Raw genomic sequence first — 16,699 nt, 5'->3', positions numbered from 1 at the left:
CGGCCTCCTGGTTTATAGAATGATGCGCAATCCCTGAGCCATGCTGGCTGGGCTGATTCTTATTTAAATAATCCTCCCTTGTCCATTAGGTATTTGACCTTCACCCTCAACGTACAATCTCTTGAATCTCAGTTTCCTCTCATGCAGCATGTTGTCAAGAACCCAACTCCTTAGAGTGGTTGTGGGATTGTGGAGGACCTGGAGGGAGCCATCCTGGTTTATTTCCACACCTGACTAAGCCTGTGAGGTGAGTCATCAGCAGTGTTGTTCAGAACTCCGTAGGAATTGGATGGTTGTTATACCCACGTACAAATCCCATCTGCTCCTGATGCTGGAAAGGCTATGCACACTGTTTCTGAAACATGTGGCCACCCCTCAGTGCCCAAAAGGGAAGTGGAAGTTCCCCAGATGGAGAGGGAAGCAGAACACACAACCACTGCGAGAGTTGAGTGGCCACTGGTGTCTGGGTACAGCCAGAACTCATCAGCCTGGCTGTACCCAGAATGCATTTGGTACACATTTGTGTGGACAAGAGAGGGACCCAGGGTGGCCACACACAGGGAGAGGAATGGACTCAGGGGGAATGTTGGAGCAGGGTTGTCCCCTCCACATGCTTTGGATACAGGCACTGGGGTCTCTCTACCCATGGACTCAGCCCATGTTCAGCACTGAGCCATGTCCTCTGTGTGTGAGTGAAATGGAATCAATCCATTCTAGCCGGGCATGGGCGTCTGTCCAGGTGTGAGTGTGAGGCTCACCTTTGGCGTGGGCTCTGCTGGGCACATCACAGTCAGATGCCAACTTAGGGAGAGAGGACACCATGGGGCAGGGCAGATCCCACTCTCCACCTCTTTGCATCCTGAACATCAGGACAGGCCTGGAAGAGACTCTCTGTGGAGAAGCAGGCGTGTGGGGAGGGGACCTTCCAATAGGAATGGAGGTAAAGGGAAATCCCAGGGGGTTAGAGGACGGAAGGGCTTGCCTCCCATGCACCCTCCCCTTCCTCCCCACCCTGCCCTGCCTGCCTGTCCTTCCTTCCCCTCCCCTGCAGGATGGGGGCACCATGGCTGTGCCGGCCCAGCTCTCCCTGACACAGTCATCAAGTGGGACCCCTTCATGTGGAAAATGCTACAGACAGGGTGGTGTGGGCCATCCCTGAGGGTACTGGCTGCTGCTGCTGCTGCTTTCCTCAACATATCAGGCTTCCAGATCCGATACTGGGAAAGGTTTGGGATTTCGCTGACCCAGAAGGCAAAGATGTCCTGAATAAAGGGGTATTGTTCATTGCTCTGTGTCTTGTGCATGTACCCAGAATGCATTGCAAGTGTCTTTGAGGAACTTGAACCTGGCTGTTTCTCCACCAGCACTTCACCACTCCCATAGTGCCTTGCTGGACAGCGGGACCTCTGCAACGGTGTCCCGTGGGCTGTAAAATCCGAAGACAAGGCCAAGCATGGTGCCATTTTTTATCGTTTTGAGCCCTATACGTAGATTCCTGTCTGTGATAAAGGGGAACCAACATCGCTCACCTCGAAGCTGCTTGTGGCTGCCCTTGGAAGCCTTTGGGAGCTGAGTGGTGTGGGCCCTGGTGCTATGCTCACAGACATGAGTCTGTAGGTGCCTCGTGCTTAGTAAAGGGCACATTGGAGAAAGCATCTATGCCCATGTCCTGGCCCCCAGCCTTGTGCCACCTGGTGAGAGGAAAACATGGGCTGTATCCCCTGTAGAAAATCTTAATAGGATGGCATCTTCCTGGAAACTGATAAGGACATGGATGAGTTTGTGTCTGGATTGGAGGTTTGTGAGATCTTCCTGGAGACAGGTATATCTTCTACCTGACTAGCTGACATTTGGGTGTTATATGACCTTGTGGGAAACTTTCAAAGGATATGTTTGCTTTGGCCAGGGGTGGGCAACCCCTGGCACGTGTTCCAAACATGGCACACCAGTAACTTTTGCTGGCACGGGAAACCCTCTCTTATAGTTTTCCATTTACAATTGTGAACCCTCAACTCAGGTGTGCGTCCTCACCTGGAGTTGCATCATATACTGTGTTTTTGTCGCTCGAATGAATTTTATTATTTCTTCAAGGTTCTTCACATACGTACACCTTCAGAGATATCAAGTAGGCGTAACATGTTCTCAAAAAATTAGGGTTGGCACGCAGAAGAATTTTGAGTCAGAGATTTTGCTGGTTTTGGCACGCACTCACAAAAAGGTTTCCCACCCCTATCTTTGGCTTTTCACTCAATCAATCAGAAGTTACGAAAGGGCATTGATCCTCCTCACATTTTTACTCCTGAGACTCTTCCACCACCAGACAGGGCCGGTTTACCAAAGAGCGTCATAGGATCCAGTCCTGCTACAGATTTATCTGCTATTAAGGAGCTAGATGCCCTGAACCCTGACACCATTGACTTAAGAGGGAAATGAATAATTGCAACAGGACCTTAAGGAGAAAGAAGATGCTCTATCTTAAAAAATTCTCGCCTGAGGACATGCTTAGAGAGAGGGAGGAGAAAGGGAGACAGAGAAACATGGATGTGAACGAGAAATATTGATCAGTTTCCTTCTGCAGGTGCCCCAACCAGAGACTGAACCCTCAACCCAGGTGTGCGTCCTCACCTGGAGTTGAACCAACAACCTTTCAGTGCACAGGATAATGCTCAACCAACTGGGGGAAAGATAGACGGTTAAACAGAGAATGGCGAGGTTCATGGTCTTCAGGATGAACTTCAAAGGGCAAATGCTAGTCTGCAAACACTACAGGCACAGAAACAGCAAGGACAGGGTCTCCTTAATGGGCTCCATGAGCAGGAATCCCAGCTGCAGGAGCAACTCAGTGAAGTCAGAGGGAAATGCACTGAGGAGGCCCAGCTGGTCACATCCCTGGAAGCTGAAGGAACTAGTTAAGAACTGCAGATTTCATCTTCTCAGGAAAAGCTGGCCAAACTATAGGGAAGAGTGGAGTAGCCTTCAGCAAGGAATAGCAGGATTGGGGGAGAGTGTGGAGTCAGGCCAGGGCCACCTTGGACCTCCTCAGTGGTTCCTGCATGGTTCATAGCAGGAAATCAGTTCAATGCAAATGGATGAAAAGGAAAGGGATGGAAAGGAAAGAGCTGGAATCCCATAGTAATCAATGAAATTGGTGCAGTCACTGATCATCAGAGAGATGCAAAATAAAAAACAATGAGGTATCACCTCACCTGTCAGAATGCCTATCATCAACAAATCAACAAATGACAGTTGTTGGTGAAGTTGTGGAGAAAAGGGAACCCCGGATACTGCTGGTGGGCTGCTTACTCTTCTTCAAGATTCCCTGCGTGGGGTGGCAGTATTGAAAGTGCAGAATCAGAAAATTAAAAATGTTATTGCTGTTAGACCCAGCGATTCCACTTCTGGAAATATATTCTAGGAAACCTGAAGCACCAATCAGAAAGAATGTATGCACCCCTATGAGCAGCACAATTTACAATAGCTAAGATCTGGAAAAGCCCAAGTGCCCATCAGTACATGAGTGGATAAAAAAGCTGGTATATATACACCATGGAATACTATGCAGCTGTAGGAAAGAAGGATTTCTTACCCTTTGAGGCAGCATGGTGGGATCTGGAGAGTATTATGCTAAGTGAAATGAGCCAGTTAGAGAAAGGTAAGTATCACATAATCTCACTTGTGTGTGGATTCTAAGGAACAATATAAATTGAAGAATAAAACAGATCCAGAGACATAGAAGCACGGTACACACTGTGGAATTTCCAGGGAAGGAGGAGGGGGCTGGGTTGGTGAGGAGAAATTAACTGGGCGCCTTATATGCCTATATGCACAGCTCAGGGACACAGACATCAGTGTGGGAACAATAAAATGGGTGCAGTCACAGAGCATCAGAGAGATGCAAAATAAAAAACAATGAGGTATCACCTCACCTGTCAGAATGCCTATCATCAACAAATCAACAAATGACAGTTGTTGGTGAAGTTGTGGAGAAAAGGGAACCCCGGATACTGCTGGTGGGAATGCAGACTGGTGAAGCCATCATGGAAAACGGTGTGGAGTTTCCTCAAATAAGTAAAAATGGAATTGCCTTTGGCCTAGTGATCCCACACCCAGAATATATCCTAAGAACCCTGAAACAGCAATCGGAAAGAACATATACACTCTGGTGTTCATAGAAGCCCAATTCACAATAGGTAAGATCTGGAAACAGCCCAAGTGCCCATCAGTACATGAGTGGATAAAAAAGCTGGTATATATACACCATGGAATACTATGCAGCTGTAGGAAAGAAGGATTTCTTACCCTTTGAGGCAGCATGGTGGGATCTGGAGAGTATTATGCTAAGTGAAATAAGCCAGTCAGAGAAAAACAAGTATCACATGATCTCATTTCTATGTGGAATCTAATGATAATCTCACTTGTGTGTGGATTCTAAGGAACAATATAAATTGAAGAATAAAACAGATCCAGAGACATAGAAGCACGGTACACACTGTGGAATTTCCAGGGAAGGAGGAGGGGGCTGGGTTGGTGAGGAGAAATTAACTGGGCGCCTTATATGCCTATATGCACAGCTCAGGGACACAGACATCAGTGTGGGGAAGGCAGGTGTGGGGAGCGGTGGCTCATGAGAAGGGACTGGCAATGCAGCTGCCAAGAATAAATTTGTCCTGAATCCTACAGTGATGGACACTCCAGTGAGGAAGACCCAGTGACTGTAGCATCCAGGTCCCTGGCAGATCCAGGTGCAGATACAGACTTGGATCGTTTCCAGTTTTATATTTTTGTTGGCCGATCCTTTTGGGGAAATTTGTCTATTAGGAGGCGATCCTTCAAGGGTTCAGAATCTATGTACACAACAGCTTTCTCAGGCGATCTTCTCCTGACCCTGGGGGCACGTGTGGTGTTGAGCCTTTCAGTGCAGCCGGCATCAGCAGTGCCCCTTTGGTAGAAACCCTGAGGCACAGTGACCCTACCGCTCCTGGTGGAAGGTTGTTGTTGCAGCTAGTGATTGGCCCACAGACCCATTTACCAACATTAACAATGGTGGTAACTATTCCAAATGGAAATGCATGTATGACCTCCAGACTGATTGATGTAAATGTATACAACAAATGAATCTGAATCAATTTAAAACTGGTCTGGAAAATTTATAAAAAGCTACTTAAAATGAACCTTATGCATTACTTAAATAAAATGATGCCAATAATTCCAAATTACTTATTTATTATCAAAATATTAGGACTTCTGCTCAAGATAGCAGAGGAAGTAAAGGAAGTACTGAAATCCTCCCATGACCACAGTGTAATCACAACTAAACTACAGAAAAATCATCATTCAGAACCATATGAAATCCAGTTGAACAGAAGTTCACAAGTAAGGATATAAAGAAGCCGCACGGAGATGGTATGAGGGTGAAGATGTGTAATGGGCTGGACCACATGGAGCAGCTATCTGGAGTTCTTTTTTTTTAAATTAGTTCTTCTTGGTTTAAAAATAATTTCACAGCCCAGCTAGTGTGTCTCAGTGGTTGAGCCTCAACCTATGAACCAGGAGATGACCAGTCCGATAGGGCAAATGCCTGGGTTGTGGGCTACCTTCCCCAATAGGGGGCATCAGGAGGCAGCTGATGTTTTTTCTCTCCTTAAAGTTTCTATCTTAGAATCCCTCTATCTTCCTCTTTTAGTGAAATCAATAAAAACACAGTTAAAAACACTAAAAAGGAATCCCAGGGTTATGAAGATACCATTTTGTTGGCATGGATGTGACCCAGCATGAAGGGGTGTATAGATGTGAATTCAAACCAGCTATGTGGGATTCAACCTCACATCAGAGGTTGAGAACAGAAGGGCAGTGGAGGAGAGTGAGCGAGGACAGGGAGGGAGACTGGGTAAAACAGAGAGCACCCCATGTGGAAGGAGGAGGAGTCCCCTACAGGGACATGGCCCACATGCTTCTGCACCCAAATCCTGCCTACCACGTCTTCTCCCCTGAACATTCTCAGCAGACAGTTTCCCCAACTGTGGTCCATATTCTCTTTCAGCACCTCCTGGGGTCATCAGATGGGCTCCAAGGCTCCCCCACTCTGAACGGTGCATTGTTGCCTCTGTGTTCCCATCCTGGCTGCATCGCCAGTCCTTCTGGTTTCATTTTGAGCCTGAAATAGCAGCACCCCGAGAACCACCAGGACCAAGCCAGCCACGCCCATCCGGATGAGATTCTCCACTGTGTAGTCTTGGGGTTTGGAGTCTGGAAAATGTGGATGCAAAGGTCACAATGGTCAGGGCAGACCCAAATCTCCAGGCTTCTGGTGTCTACCCTGGTTCCCACCTCCCGTTGACATCAGCGTCCCTGTGATGTCTGAACTCAGCACCTGCTTTGAGTCACCTTGATAAGAGTTAGTTGTGCCCAAGAACTGAGGGTGATGGGAGAAACGAATGAGAAATAACTAAGAGCTGTGTGTTCTGTGTTCAGCCTGAGACACAAGACCCATGAGCTTATTCCCCTACAGCTGAGATATCCCTGTTCTCAACAGCTGGGGACCCAGGGACCATGGAGGAGGGGTTGGTGTCAGGGGTTCCTGAATCTCAGGAGCATAAAGGGGTGAAAATCTGAGCTGGGCTTTCTTCACCCCAACCTGCCCAGGTCCCTCCACTCTGGGGTCCGCATTTTCATTGTCACCTGGAATTGTTCACCTATTGATTCTTCTATTAACTCATTTATTTATTTATTAAAAATATTTTATTTGATTTCAGAGAGGAAGGGAGAAGGAGACATAGATAGATACATCAATGATGAAAGAGAATCATTGATTGGCTGCCTCCTGCACACCCCCTACTGGGGACTGAGCCTACAACCTGGGCATATGTCATTGGCCGAAATCATACCTGGGATCCTTCATTCCATAGGCTGATGTGCCATCCACTGAGCCAAACCAGCTAGGATTTAGCTCATTTATTCTACAATTATACAAATGATTACCTACAGTGGTAGATATATTTACCAGATGAAAATTGTGGGCATATGGATGCTAACGGTGTGAGTTTTTTTAAATTTAAAAGTACAAGGAAGGTCATAACCAAGGACATCCACACTGCTGGCTCAAACTTTAAGTCACAGAGATAACCCCCCTAAATTCATTATTGAGTGAGCACCCAAAGTAGGAAATCACGTCAATCTCTTTCCCAATTTTGCTATAAAACCGATATTTAAACAAAATTATGACCTCTCCTTGTTACAGTGATCCATGCAATACCTCTAATGTCCACAATTCAGAAAATGAACATGGATGATCAGCGTCAGTCAGTTGGGTTAATATCCAAATGGGTGACACCAAGAAGCCTTTGTAATGTGTGTCATGTGGTTAAACGTCAGAAAAAAGATAATTATGGGGGATGTGTATCTGTCAGGAAAAGAGAGCAGTCCTAGCAAACCCTAATGAACAGAAGAGGCGCTAGTGGTGGTGGTGGGGTGTGAACCCCTCGTTCTTGGTCAGAGCTAATGTGCCAAAGCCGGCCTCTGCTTGGCACTGGAGGGTCAGGCTGTGTCCAGCACCAGCGAGCCTGGCTGGGCCTTGTGCACACCTGGGAGGAGGGGACAGTGGCACCAGGGGATACCCCACATCGCCCACTGGGCTGCAGTAAGAGCTCTCACATGTCCCTCCCTGAGCCTCCTGCCTGTGGGTCTGTTCCCAAGAGGCCAGTGTCACTGATCCCCATGAGCCCAAGGTCCCAATGGACACACAGCAGGCCCCTGACCCCGATGACCTCAGGGCCCCAGTGGACACACAGCACAGTCATTTTGGGCCCAGGAAACAGATGGGGTTGCACAGGGGTCTGTCCCTCACCTGTGATCTCGATGTGCAGAGGGGCACTGGGCTGTGACCACACGTCGGGGTAGGAGCTGGAAGAACCATAGCATCTGTAGGTCCCCCCATGGGAGGGGCTCACGGGGCCCAGAGGGAAGATGGCCCTCCATCTCCCATCATAGGTCCTGGGTTCTGCTTCCATGTGTCCAGGTGGGTCAGCCCTTCCCTCCTTCAGCAGATGGAAAGGGCCCGATGTGAGGTTAGAGCTACAGGAGAGGGACACGTTCCCTCCTGAGGCCACCACAGGGCCTGGCTGGGCTGAGAGGGAGGGTGCACCGCCCAGTCCTGAGGGAGGAGAAAGGGTCTGTGTTAAAGGGACCGTCACCCTCAGGCCCAGGTGTGTTCAGTGAGGGGCGAGGTCCCCTGAGGCCACATTTTACTCCTTCTGCCTGCGACCTGGAGCCCACAGTGGGGAGGGGGCCCATTTCCCTTACCTGTCACCACCAGGAGCAGGGGGTCACTCCGCTCTGAGAGTATGTTCCCAGTGGTGTAATATGCACACTGGTACAGCCCTGCATGGTGTGAGGTCGTGGCTTCAATGAGGAAACCGGCCTTGTTGCTGGAGTCCTGTGGGATCCTCTTATCCAAGGGCTCAGAGCCCCCCTCTTTATACAGAACATAGGCACTAGCCTGCAGAGACCCCTGACACCAGGTGGTCACACAGCTCCCATTGGTGACGATGGGGCCTGGGTCAGCCCAGATGGAGGGTTTGGGGACGTCTCCTGGAAACGAATCAGACATGAAAGCTGCTGGGAACCTTTATCCTTCTCATTCTGTCATGAAACAGCCAGTGATGCCATTTAATGAGCACCTACTATTTGGGAGGTTCCTGCTGGGGTCTTTCACTCATCTCTCACCTCACAGCAGTCATGCATCAGGGATTGCTGACCGCCCCCCCTCCCATCTGTTTTGCTGAGGCTCAGAGAGGTTAATCACATGCCCCAGGTCACCCAGCCAGACAGGGCAGGGCTGGGAAGGGAACCTAGGACTGAGGGTTTCCTGTGTTGTCCTATCGCTGGCCCCCAGGGGACACTGGCTCCATGCTCTGTGCTCCTCTGCAGGGGCCTGTCCACGTCTCATCTGGAGCTGAGGGTCCTTCCTCATTACCCGCCCCCAGCACAGCAGGGACAGGAGCGGCAGGGTGAGGGGTGGACTCTGAGTCTCTCCCGGTTCCATCCCCATTCTGCAGTCCCTGAAGCCCATCGGGAAGGTCAGGCTGGGCTGGGGCTCTGCCCTCCTGAGCTCTGTGAGGCCCTTATGTCACCTCATCTCCCAGCAGCCTGTGAGCAGGGTGGGACCAGGGATGAGCAGACAGGAACCGGACACTCAGAGGAGAGAAGGGACCGCCCAGCCCCACAGCCGGAGCAGCAGAGCCAGGAGCTGAGCCAGGGCTGATCCACCCTGTTCCCTCCTCTGAGCTGAGCCTGAGTTGAGGGGTAGGACTGGGTGCCCGTACCCTTGTCCTGCCTGCCTCTCCCTATAGTGTCACCAATATTGAGACAAAGGGGACAGGCCCCATAACATCATGTCCTCGGGGCTTCCCTGTGTGGCCCTTCTCCCAGGAGGTCAGGGCCAGAACTTACAGGAAATGTAACTCTGAAGAAGGATTCTCTTTTACAATCGGAGACACTAGGCCCAAACAGGGGAAGGGCGGGTCCATGTGTGAAACTTTAGAGGGGCCTGAATTCCCACATGGCTCAGCCGCTGTCCCCATGGAGGCACCCATCACCTCCCCGCAGAGACCCCCACTTCCCCTCTGTGGGCCTGACTCCCTGGGTTGGGGAGACCGAGCCTCAGAGCCCCTGGGGTGCCTTGGTTTCCTGAAATCTGTCCCTGCTCCTAGCAGCCTTAGGACACAGCCTGCCCTTAGTGCTTGGGCGGCATTAGGTCCTCAGACTCAGAACTGCCCAGGGGTGCTGTCTCCCTCTGAACAAAGAGGAACACGTGGGAGGGTGGCTGGGTCCCAGAGGAACACTCTGGGAAGGATAGGAAGAGGGTGAGAGTCTGGGGCTGACCATGGGGTCCCGCATCACAGAGTCCTCACTAAGACCCTCCCAGCGCCCAACTGACACCTTCTGCACCAGGTTAGGGCAGGGATGGGGAAGGGACAGGGGGTGTCTGAGGGGCAGATGTCCTCTGGGTAACCATCCCTACAGCCCGTCACTCCCTTTCAGCCCGTAATCCTTCTGGGAACAGGACCCTGGGCTGACAGCTCAGCAGAGAGGGTCAGGGGCCCTCACCTGAGACCAGGAGCTCCAGGGCATCACTGGGGTGTGAGCACACCTGGGGCCTGTTCCTGTAACAGCCATAGCATCTGAAGGTCCCCCTGTGGCTGGGGGTCACGGGGCCCACAGGGAACAGGGCCTGGATCTGCCCACTGGGCTCTCGCTGTGAGTCAAGGGCCCAGGAGAGCCTGTGATCTCCTTCCTCAGTCAGAATGAACCTGTCAAATCCCTGCCCTGAGCCACACTGGAGGGTCACATTTTCTCCTGAGGTCACCACAGAGCTGGGCAGCGCTGAGAGGCTGGGTTTGCGGTAGGATCCTAGGAGAGGAAGGGGCAGCATATTAAATGGGGCTCACACCTCCCTCATGTCTCCCAGGGCTGGGCTGTGAGAGGGAGACACCCTGAGAGCAGACCCCCTTCCTGAGGGCAGAGCCTGAGGCTGGGACCCCTGAGTGTCCTCTCACCTGTCATCATCACCACCAGCTTTAGGGGGTCACTGCGCTCTGACACCCCATGGGACTTTGATAGTAACAGTGATATATCCCGGCATCATACTCTGTCATGTGTGTGATGGAGAACTTGGCCTTGTCCCCTGGCTCCCATGGCTTCTCTCTTTTCCCTTGTGCTGGGTTTCGGTCTTTCTCCAGATGGTACTCCTCAGCGCCTGGGGTCCCCTCACACCAGATGGTCACGGGGCTCCCCCGGGGGATAACAGGGCCTGGCTCAGCCCAGAGGGTGGGCTTGGGGAGGGGCCCTGGAAGGAATCAGAGGCTGGGTCACAGGACAGTCCCACCCCAGGCCCCCAGCTCTCAGTGCCCTATGCCCCCCGTCTGTGAGAAAGGTCCTGCCCCTGGTGCTTGGGGGTGTCCCTGGTCCCCAGTGAGGAGTGGGACCAGGGACACCTTGGGAGACTCACCTGCCTGCACTGGGGTCCTGAGGCCCACACTCAGCCCTGAAAGAGAGTCCCTGTGAGAGTTTTGCCCTGAACCCTGAGCAGCACCCTCCTCACCATGAGCCTCCTGAGTCCTGGGGTCCTGACAGACCAGGTGGCCCCTCCCCCCTCCCATCTCACCGAGGCAGAGCAGGGCCCTGAGGGTGGGGGTCATGGCGTCTTCTCCCTGTGGCCTCAGCTGAGCAGATGGAGGAGATCCTGGGGCCAGCAGTGTGGACACGGAGACGCACGGGTGTTGGTCACTTGGAGGCCGATCCTCCCCGTCACAGGGTTGTCATGTCACCAGCCTGCAGGCGAGGGCACAGCCTCTCTCTATCAGCCTGGCTCTCATTTTCATGGTGAAGCAGGAAATAGACCCGGAGCCTCCTGAGAGGCCCCTTGCAGGTGAGGTGACCCAGGGCATGTCCTTCCCTGTCAGAGCCTCCCCCACGGGGTCTCCTTCCCTCTCAGCCCGTCCATCAGCACCTCCCTGCCTTCCTCACCATGGACAGTGCCACCTTGACCCTGGACATGCTTCAGGAAGACGTGGGTCCCTGTGGCCTGCAGAGCTCAGATCAGCAGGCACACGCTCACACTCCAACTGTGCTGCTCAGGGCGATGTCCCTGTGACAATGAGCACAGAGGGACATGCAGGGAAATAAGGGAAGGAAACCAGTCTCCCGCTCTGGCCCCAGAGTGTGTTTCTCTTCCTATCCCAGCCCCTGGCCACTCCCCTTTCTTGCAACAGCATCCACCCCAGCAGCCTGGGAACTCGCCTCTTAGTCCCTCTGACCCTCAGTGCCTTGTTCCTCAGGAAGATCTCTCCTCCTCGTCCTGGGCCCCTGTTTTCACAGTCAGTGACAATAAGTGTTTCATTGCTCCGATTTGAGGAACTAATCGAATTCTTATTTTTATTTTCAATATATATTTTCATTGATTACAGAGAGAAAGGGAGAGGTAGAGAGGGATATAAACATCCATGATGAGAGAGAACAACTAACCGGCTGCGTTCTGCATGCCGCACATGGGGGATTGAGCCCGGTGCCCTCAGGGAGAATCAAACCTCGACCTCCTGGTTTATAGAATGATGCGCAATCCCTGAGCCATGCTGGCTGGGCTGATTCTTATTTAAATAATCCTCCCTTGTCCATTAGGTATTTGACCTTCACCCTCAACGTACAATCTCTTGAATCTCAGTTTCCTCTCATGCAGCATGTTGTCAAGAACCCAACTCCTTAGAGTGGTTGTGGGATTGTGGAGGACCTGGAGGGAGCCATCCTGGTTTATTTCCACACCTGACTAAGCCTGTGAGGTGAGTCATCAGCAGTGTTGTTCAGAACTCCGTAGGAATTGGATGGTTGTTATACCCACGTACAAATCCCATCTGCTCCTGATGCTGGAAAGGCTATGCACACTGTTTCTGAAACATGTGGCCACCCTCAGTGCCCAAAAAGGGAAGTGGAAGTTCCCCAGATGGAGAGGGAAGGAGAATAGACAATGGGGCCAACCTTGAGTGGCTACTGTGCCTGGGTGCAGCCAGAAGTCATCAGTGTGGAGTTTCCCACCTCCGTGTGGACAAGAGCAGTACCCAGGGTGGACACACACAGGGAGGGCATCTGGACTCAAGGTGAAAGTTGGAGCAGGGTTGCTCCCTCCACATGCTTTGGATACGGGCACTGGGGTCTCTGCCCACAGACCCAGCCCATGGTCAGCACTGAGCCACACCTCCTGTGTGTGAGTGAAACGGATTCAATTTATTCTAGCCGGGCATGGGCGTCTCCCCAGGTGTGAGTGTGAGGCTCACCTTTGGCGTGGGCCCTGCTGGGCACATCACAGTCAGATGCTAACTTAGGGAGAGTGGATGCCACAAGGCAGGGCAGATCCCATCGGCTGATGGGAATGCAGTGGTGGCTGATGGGAATGGAGTGGTGACTGATGAGAATGGAGTGATAGTTGATGGGAATGGGGTGGTGGCTGATGGGAATGGAGTGATAAGCTGATGGGAATGGAATGTTGGCTGATGGGAATGGAGTGGTGACCACAGCTGCCAATGAAAAATGTGTTCTGGATTTACCAGTGATAGACACTCTAAAGAGGAAGATCTTTGGACTCTAGAATCAAGGTCACTTGCAGATCCAGGTGCAGATACAGACTTGGATTTGATTCCAGTTTGATATTTTTGTTGGCAGTGATCCTTTCAAGGATGATCCTTTTAGGAAAATTGGTCTATTTGGAGGTGATCCTTCAAGAGTTCAGATCCATGTACATCGAACAGCTTTCTCAAGCAATCTTCTCTTGACCCTGTGGCCACATCTGGTGTTGAGTCTTTCAGTGCAGCCAGCATTAGCAGTGACTTTTAGGTAGAAACAATGAAGCACATCGATCCTACTGTTCTTGGTGGATTTGTTGTTGCAGCTAAGAACTTGCCCTCAGACCCGGTTGCTTCTGATTTTGGAGTGGAATCATGTGAAGATGGATTTGCTGACTTCAGCACATTGTCAAAGGCCAACAATGAGGACCTTTTTAGTTCAGCCAGATTCATGTCATCATTACACAAAATGTGTTTGAGAAAGTGTCAGCCAACAGTGAGGATGTACCCCCAGCCCTGTCACCAGAGATCAGAACTCCAGCCACACCCTGCTCACCACCACCTGGGAAAGACCCAGCAACAAATAGGATTCTTCCCATCCCTTTAAACTGAACGATTGAGTTCAGCCTTTCCCAGGCAGTGACTGCCTCAATGAGAAGGATGCTGATGTGTTTTGGGTTCCATCCACTTCTGCTACTACTGCCACTACCAATAGGGAAACTGGCCCAAGCAATTTTGTTAACTTACCCTTTTTTGATGAAGAAGATGTGATTGAATGGGCCAATTGGGAATGAATGTGAGAGAGAAGAGCCGAGACTTGCTCAACTGAATCAGCAGGAGTAGGAAGACTTAGCACCAACTATTGCACCCAGCACTTCTGAGATTCAGAAGCAGGAAGAATTCTCCTGTCCTTCGTCAACCATATAATATTCTTCTTCTTGAACAGTGAAGCTATTTTGTTTATATCAAAACTACCTGTGAGCGTGGGAATCCAAAAGGCTTGAGATTGCTGTAAATGTGAAATCATAATAATGACTCACAGTGCCATGAAAGACTATCTACAGAGTGATTAATGGGGGTTATCATGGAAACCACTCAAAGAAACAGAAGACTAGGAATACATGAAACTCATTTTAATTGAAGAATGTTTAAAAATCTGACAATGAAAGGACAGAATTGATTTCTTGGGAAACAATAGGTCTCATAGTAGAGAATTATATGTCTTGATATTCATAGCTAGTGGGGCAAAGTGATGGGAGCTCACGTTCAAACAGAAACATAATGCCAAAAGTTATGTGAAAAGTCCGTTCAAATACTTGATGGTGAATGAAGAATCCTGTACTCACCCACATTTTTATTAGAAGGCTAAGGTGAACGTGTCAGAGGGGAGAAATCCACGAGTTTGAGAAGAGAGAGGCACATCTGACCCTATGAACTCACATCTCATATGTTACATTCACCAGGTCAGCTTCTGACTTCAGGAGGGAGGAGGCTGCTTGGGTGGTAGGTCCTCAGCCATCAAAGACTTTCTCTCTCCTTGTATTTGAATTATATCCTCTCTTTGAAATAAAACATGTTCTCAAGTGTCTTACTGGAAATAAGACATTTGCAAACTTACAAGGTGTCTATTTTTTACACACTGACTAAAAGCTCACTAAGATAGTAATTAAACCAACAGCACAACAGACAAGAAGTAGAGACAGTGAGTTGTAAAAGTGAGAAAAGTAATGGCCAAATTAATAAACTTTGAAAAAGTATATTGGCACATACATTCACATATACATTATTAATTAAGAAAGCTTAAATAATATTAGGAGTGTGTGTGTGTGTGTGTTTGAGACACATGAACACACACAGCTTTTGGAATTTGGTACAGAGTTCAGCTAACGTGTAGTGACATTTTCTCATCTAAAGAAGAGAGTGAATAAAAAATGGTTCACAATTATAGATATAAATACCAATATTAACAATGGTATTTATTATTGTTAATAATAAAAACATACAATTGGAAATGCATGTATAACCACCAAACTGGTTGAAGTAAATATATAAAACAAATAAATGTGAATCAATTTTAAACTGGTCTGGAAAATTTTTGAAAAAGCTACTTAAAATGAACCGTATGTACTACTTAAATAAAATGATGCCAACAATGTTGAATTTTTTTTTCTTTAACAAAATATTAGTACTTCTGGTCAAGATAGCAGAAGAAGTAAAGGAAGTACTGAAATCCTCCCATGACCACAGTGAAGAAAGTAAAGGAAGTACTCAAATCCTTCCACAACCACAGCGAAATCACAATTAAACTAAAGAACAAACATCATTCAGAACCACATGAAATCTAGGTGAACAGAAGTTCACAAGTAAGGATACAAAGAAGCTATATGGAGATGGTGGGAGGGATGGAGATGTGCAATGGGCTGGACCACATGGAGCAGATATCAGGACTTTTCTTTTTAGACTTTGTTCTTCTTGGTTTAAAAATAATGCCACAGCCCAGCCAGTGTGGCTCAGTGGTTGAACATCGACCTATGAACCAGGATGTCACTGGTTCAAATCCTGGTCAGGGCACACGCCTGGGTTGCAGGCTCCATGCCCAATAGGGGGCATGCAGAAGGCAGCTGATGTTTTTCTCTCCTCAATGTTTCTATTGTCTATCTCTCTCCCTTACTCTCTCTCTAAAATCAATAAAAACATAGTCAAAAAAGGAAAAACAAAATAAAAACCAACCCCAGGGTTATGAAGTATCACATTTTGTGGGATGGATGTGGCCCAGAATCAAGGGGTGTACAGATGTGAATCGAAACCAGCCATGTGGGATGGACCCTCATGTCACAGGGTGAGAACAGAAGGGCAGTGGAGGAGAGTGAGCGAGGACAGAGAGGGAGGGAGAGCACCCCAGGTGGATGGAGGAGGGGTCCTCTACAGGGACATGGCCCGTGTTCTCCTGCACCCAAACATCGCCTACCACGTCTTCTCCCCTGGACGTTCTCAGCAGACAGTTTCCCCAACTGTGGTCCACATTCTCTTTCAGCACCTCCTGGGGTCATCAGATGGGCTCCAAGGCTCTGTCACTCTGAACAGTACATTGTTCCCTCTGTGTTCACATCCTGGCTGCATTGAGGAACCTTCTGGTGTCTTTTCGAGCCTGAAATAGCAGCACCCCGAGGACCACCAGGACCAAGCCAGCCATGCCCATCCGGATGAGATTCTCCACTGTGTAGTCTTGGGGATGGGAAAATAAGAATTGTGGGTAAAGAAATCTCTGAGGTCAGGGCAGACCCAAACCTCCGGGATTCTGGTGTCTACCCTGGGCTCCCACATCCCCGTCACATCAGCATCACTGATGTCTCTGAACTCTGCACCTGCTCTGAGTCACTTTGTAAGAGCTGTGCCCAAGAACTGAGGATGAGAGAAGGTATGATCAAAATGCAGAAATAACTAAGAGTATGTGTTCTGTGTTCAGCCTGAGACTCAAGACCTCATGAGCTTATTCCCCTACAGCTGAGAGACTCCACGTTCTCAACAGCTGGGGACCCAGGATCCATGGAGGAGGGTGTGGTGTCAGGGGCCCCTGAAGGAGGCAATTG

At 49.7% G+C, this 16,699-nt stretch overlaps 1 protein-coding gene and 1 pseudogene across 1 annotated transcript in view; one reads left to right on the top strand and one right to left on the bottom strand.

The window, feature by feature from the left end:
- LOC107183549 overlaps window positions 1-13,716 on the top strand; it is a 16,890-nt pseudogene extending 3,174 nt beyond the window's left edge.
- The window catches only part of LOC102752385 (leukocyte immunoglobulin-like receptor subfamily A member 6), a 32,054-nt gene continuing 21,342 nt past the window's right edge, over window positions 5,988-16,699 (bottom strand). The window contains 8 exon segments of the mRNA XM_015565811.1: window positions 5,988-6,246; window positions 7,844-8,149; window positions 8,299-8,586; window positions 10,105-10,407; window positions 10,554-10,598; window positions 10,601-10,843; window positions 11,006-11,041; window positions 11,162-11,328. Coding sequence (XP_015421297.1) covers window positions 6,056-6,246; window positions 7,844-8,149; window positions 8,299-8,586; window positions 10,105-10,407; window positions 10,554-10,598; window positions 10,601-10,843; window positions 11,006-11,041; window positions 11,162-11,195 — 1,446 coding nt within the window. The 5' untranslated portion in view covers window positions 11,196-11,328 and the 3' untranslated portion in view covers window positions 5,988-6,055.

Source organism: Myotis davidii, unplaced genomic scaffold, assembly GCF_000327345.1.
Source record: "Myotis davidii unplaced genomic scaffold, ASM32734v1 scaffold1642, whole genome shotgun sequence".
NCBI lineage: Eukaryota > Metazoa > Chordata > Mammalia > Chiroptera > Vespertilionidae > Myotis > Myotis davidii.
Note: the sequence above shows the minus strand (reverse complement) of the source record. Positions and strands in the feature narration are given on the sequence as shown.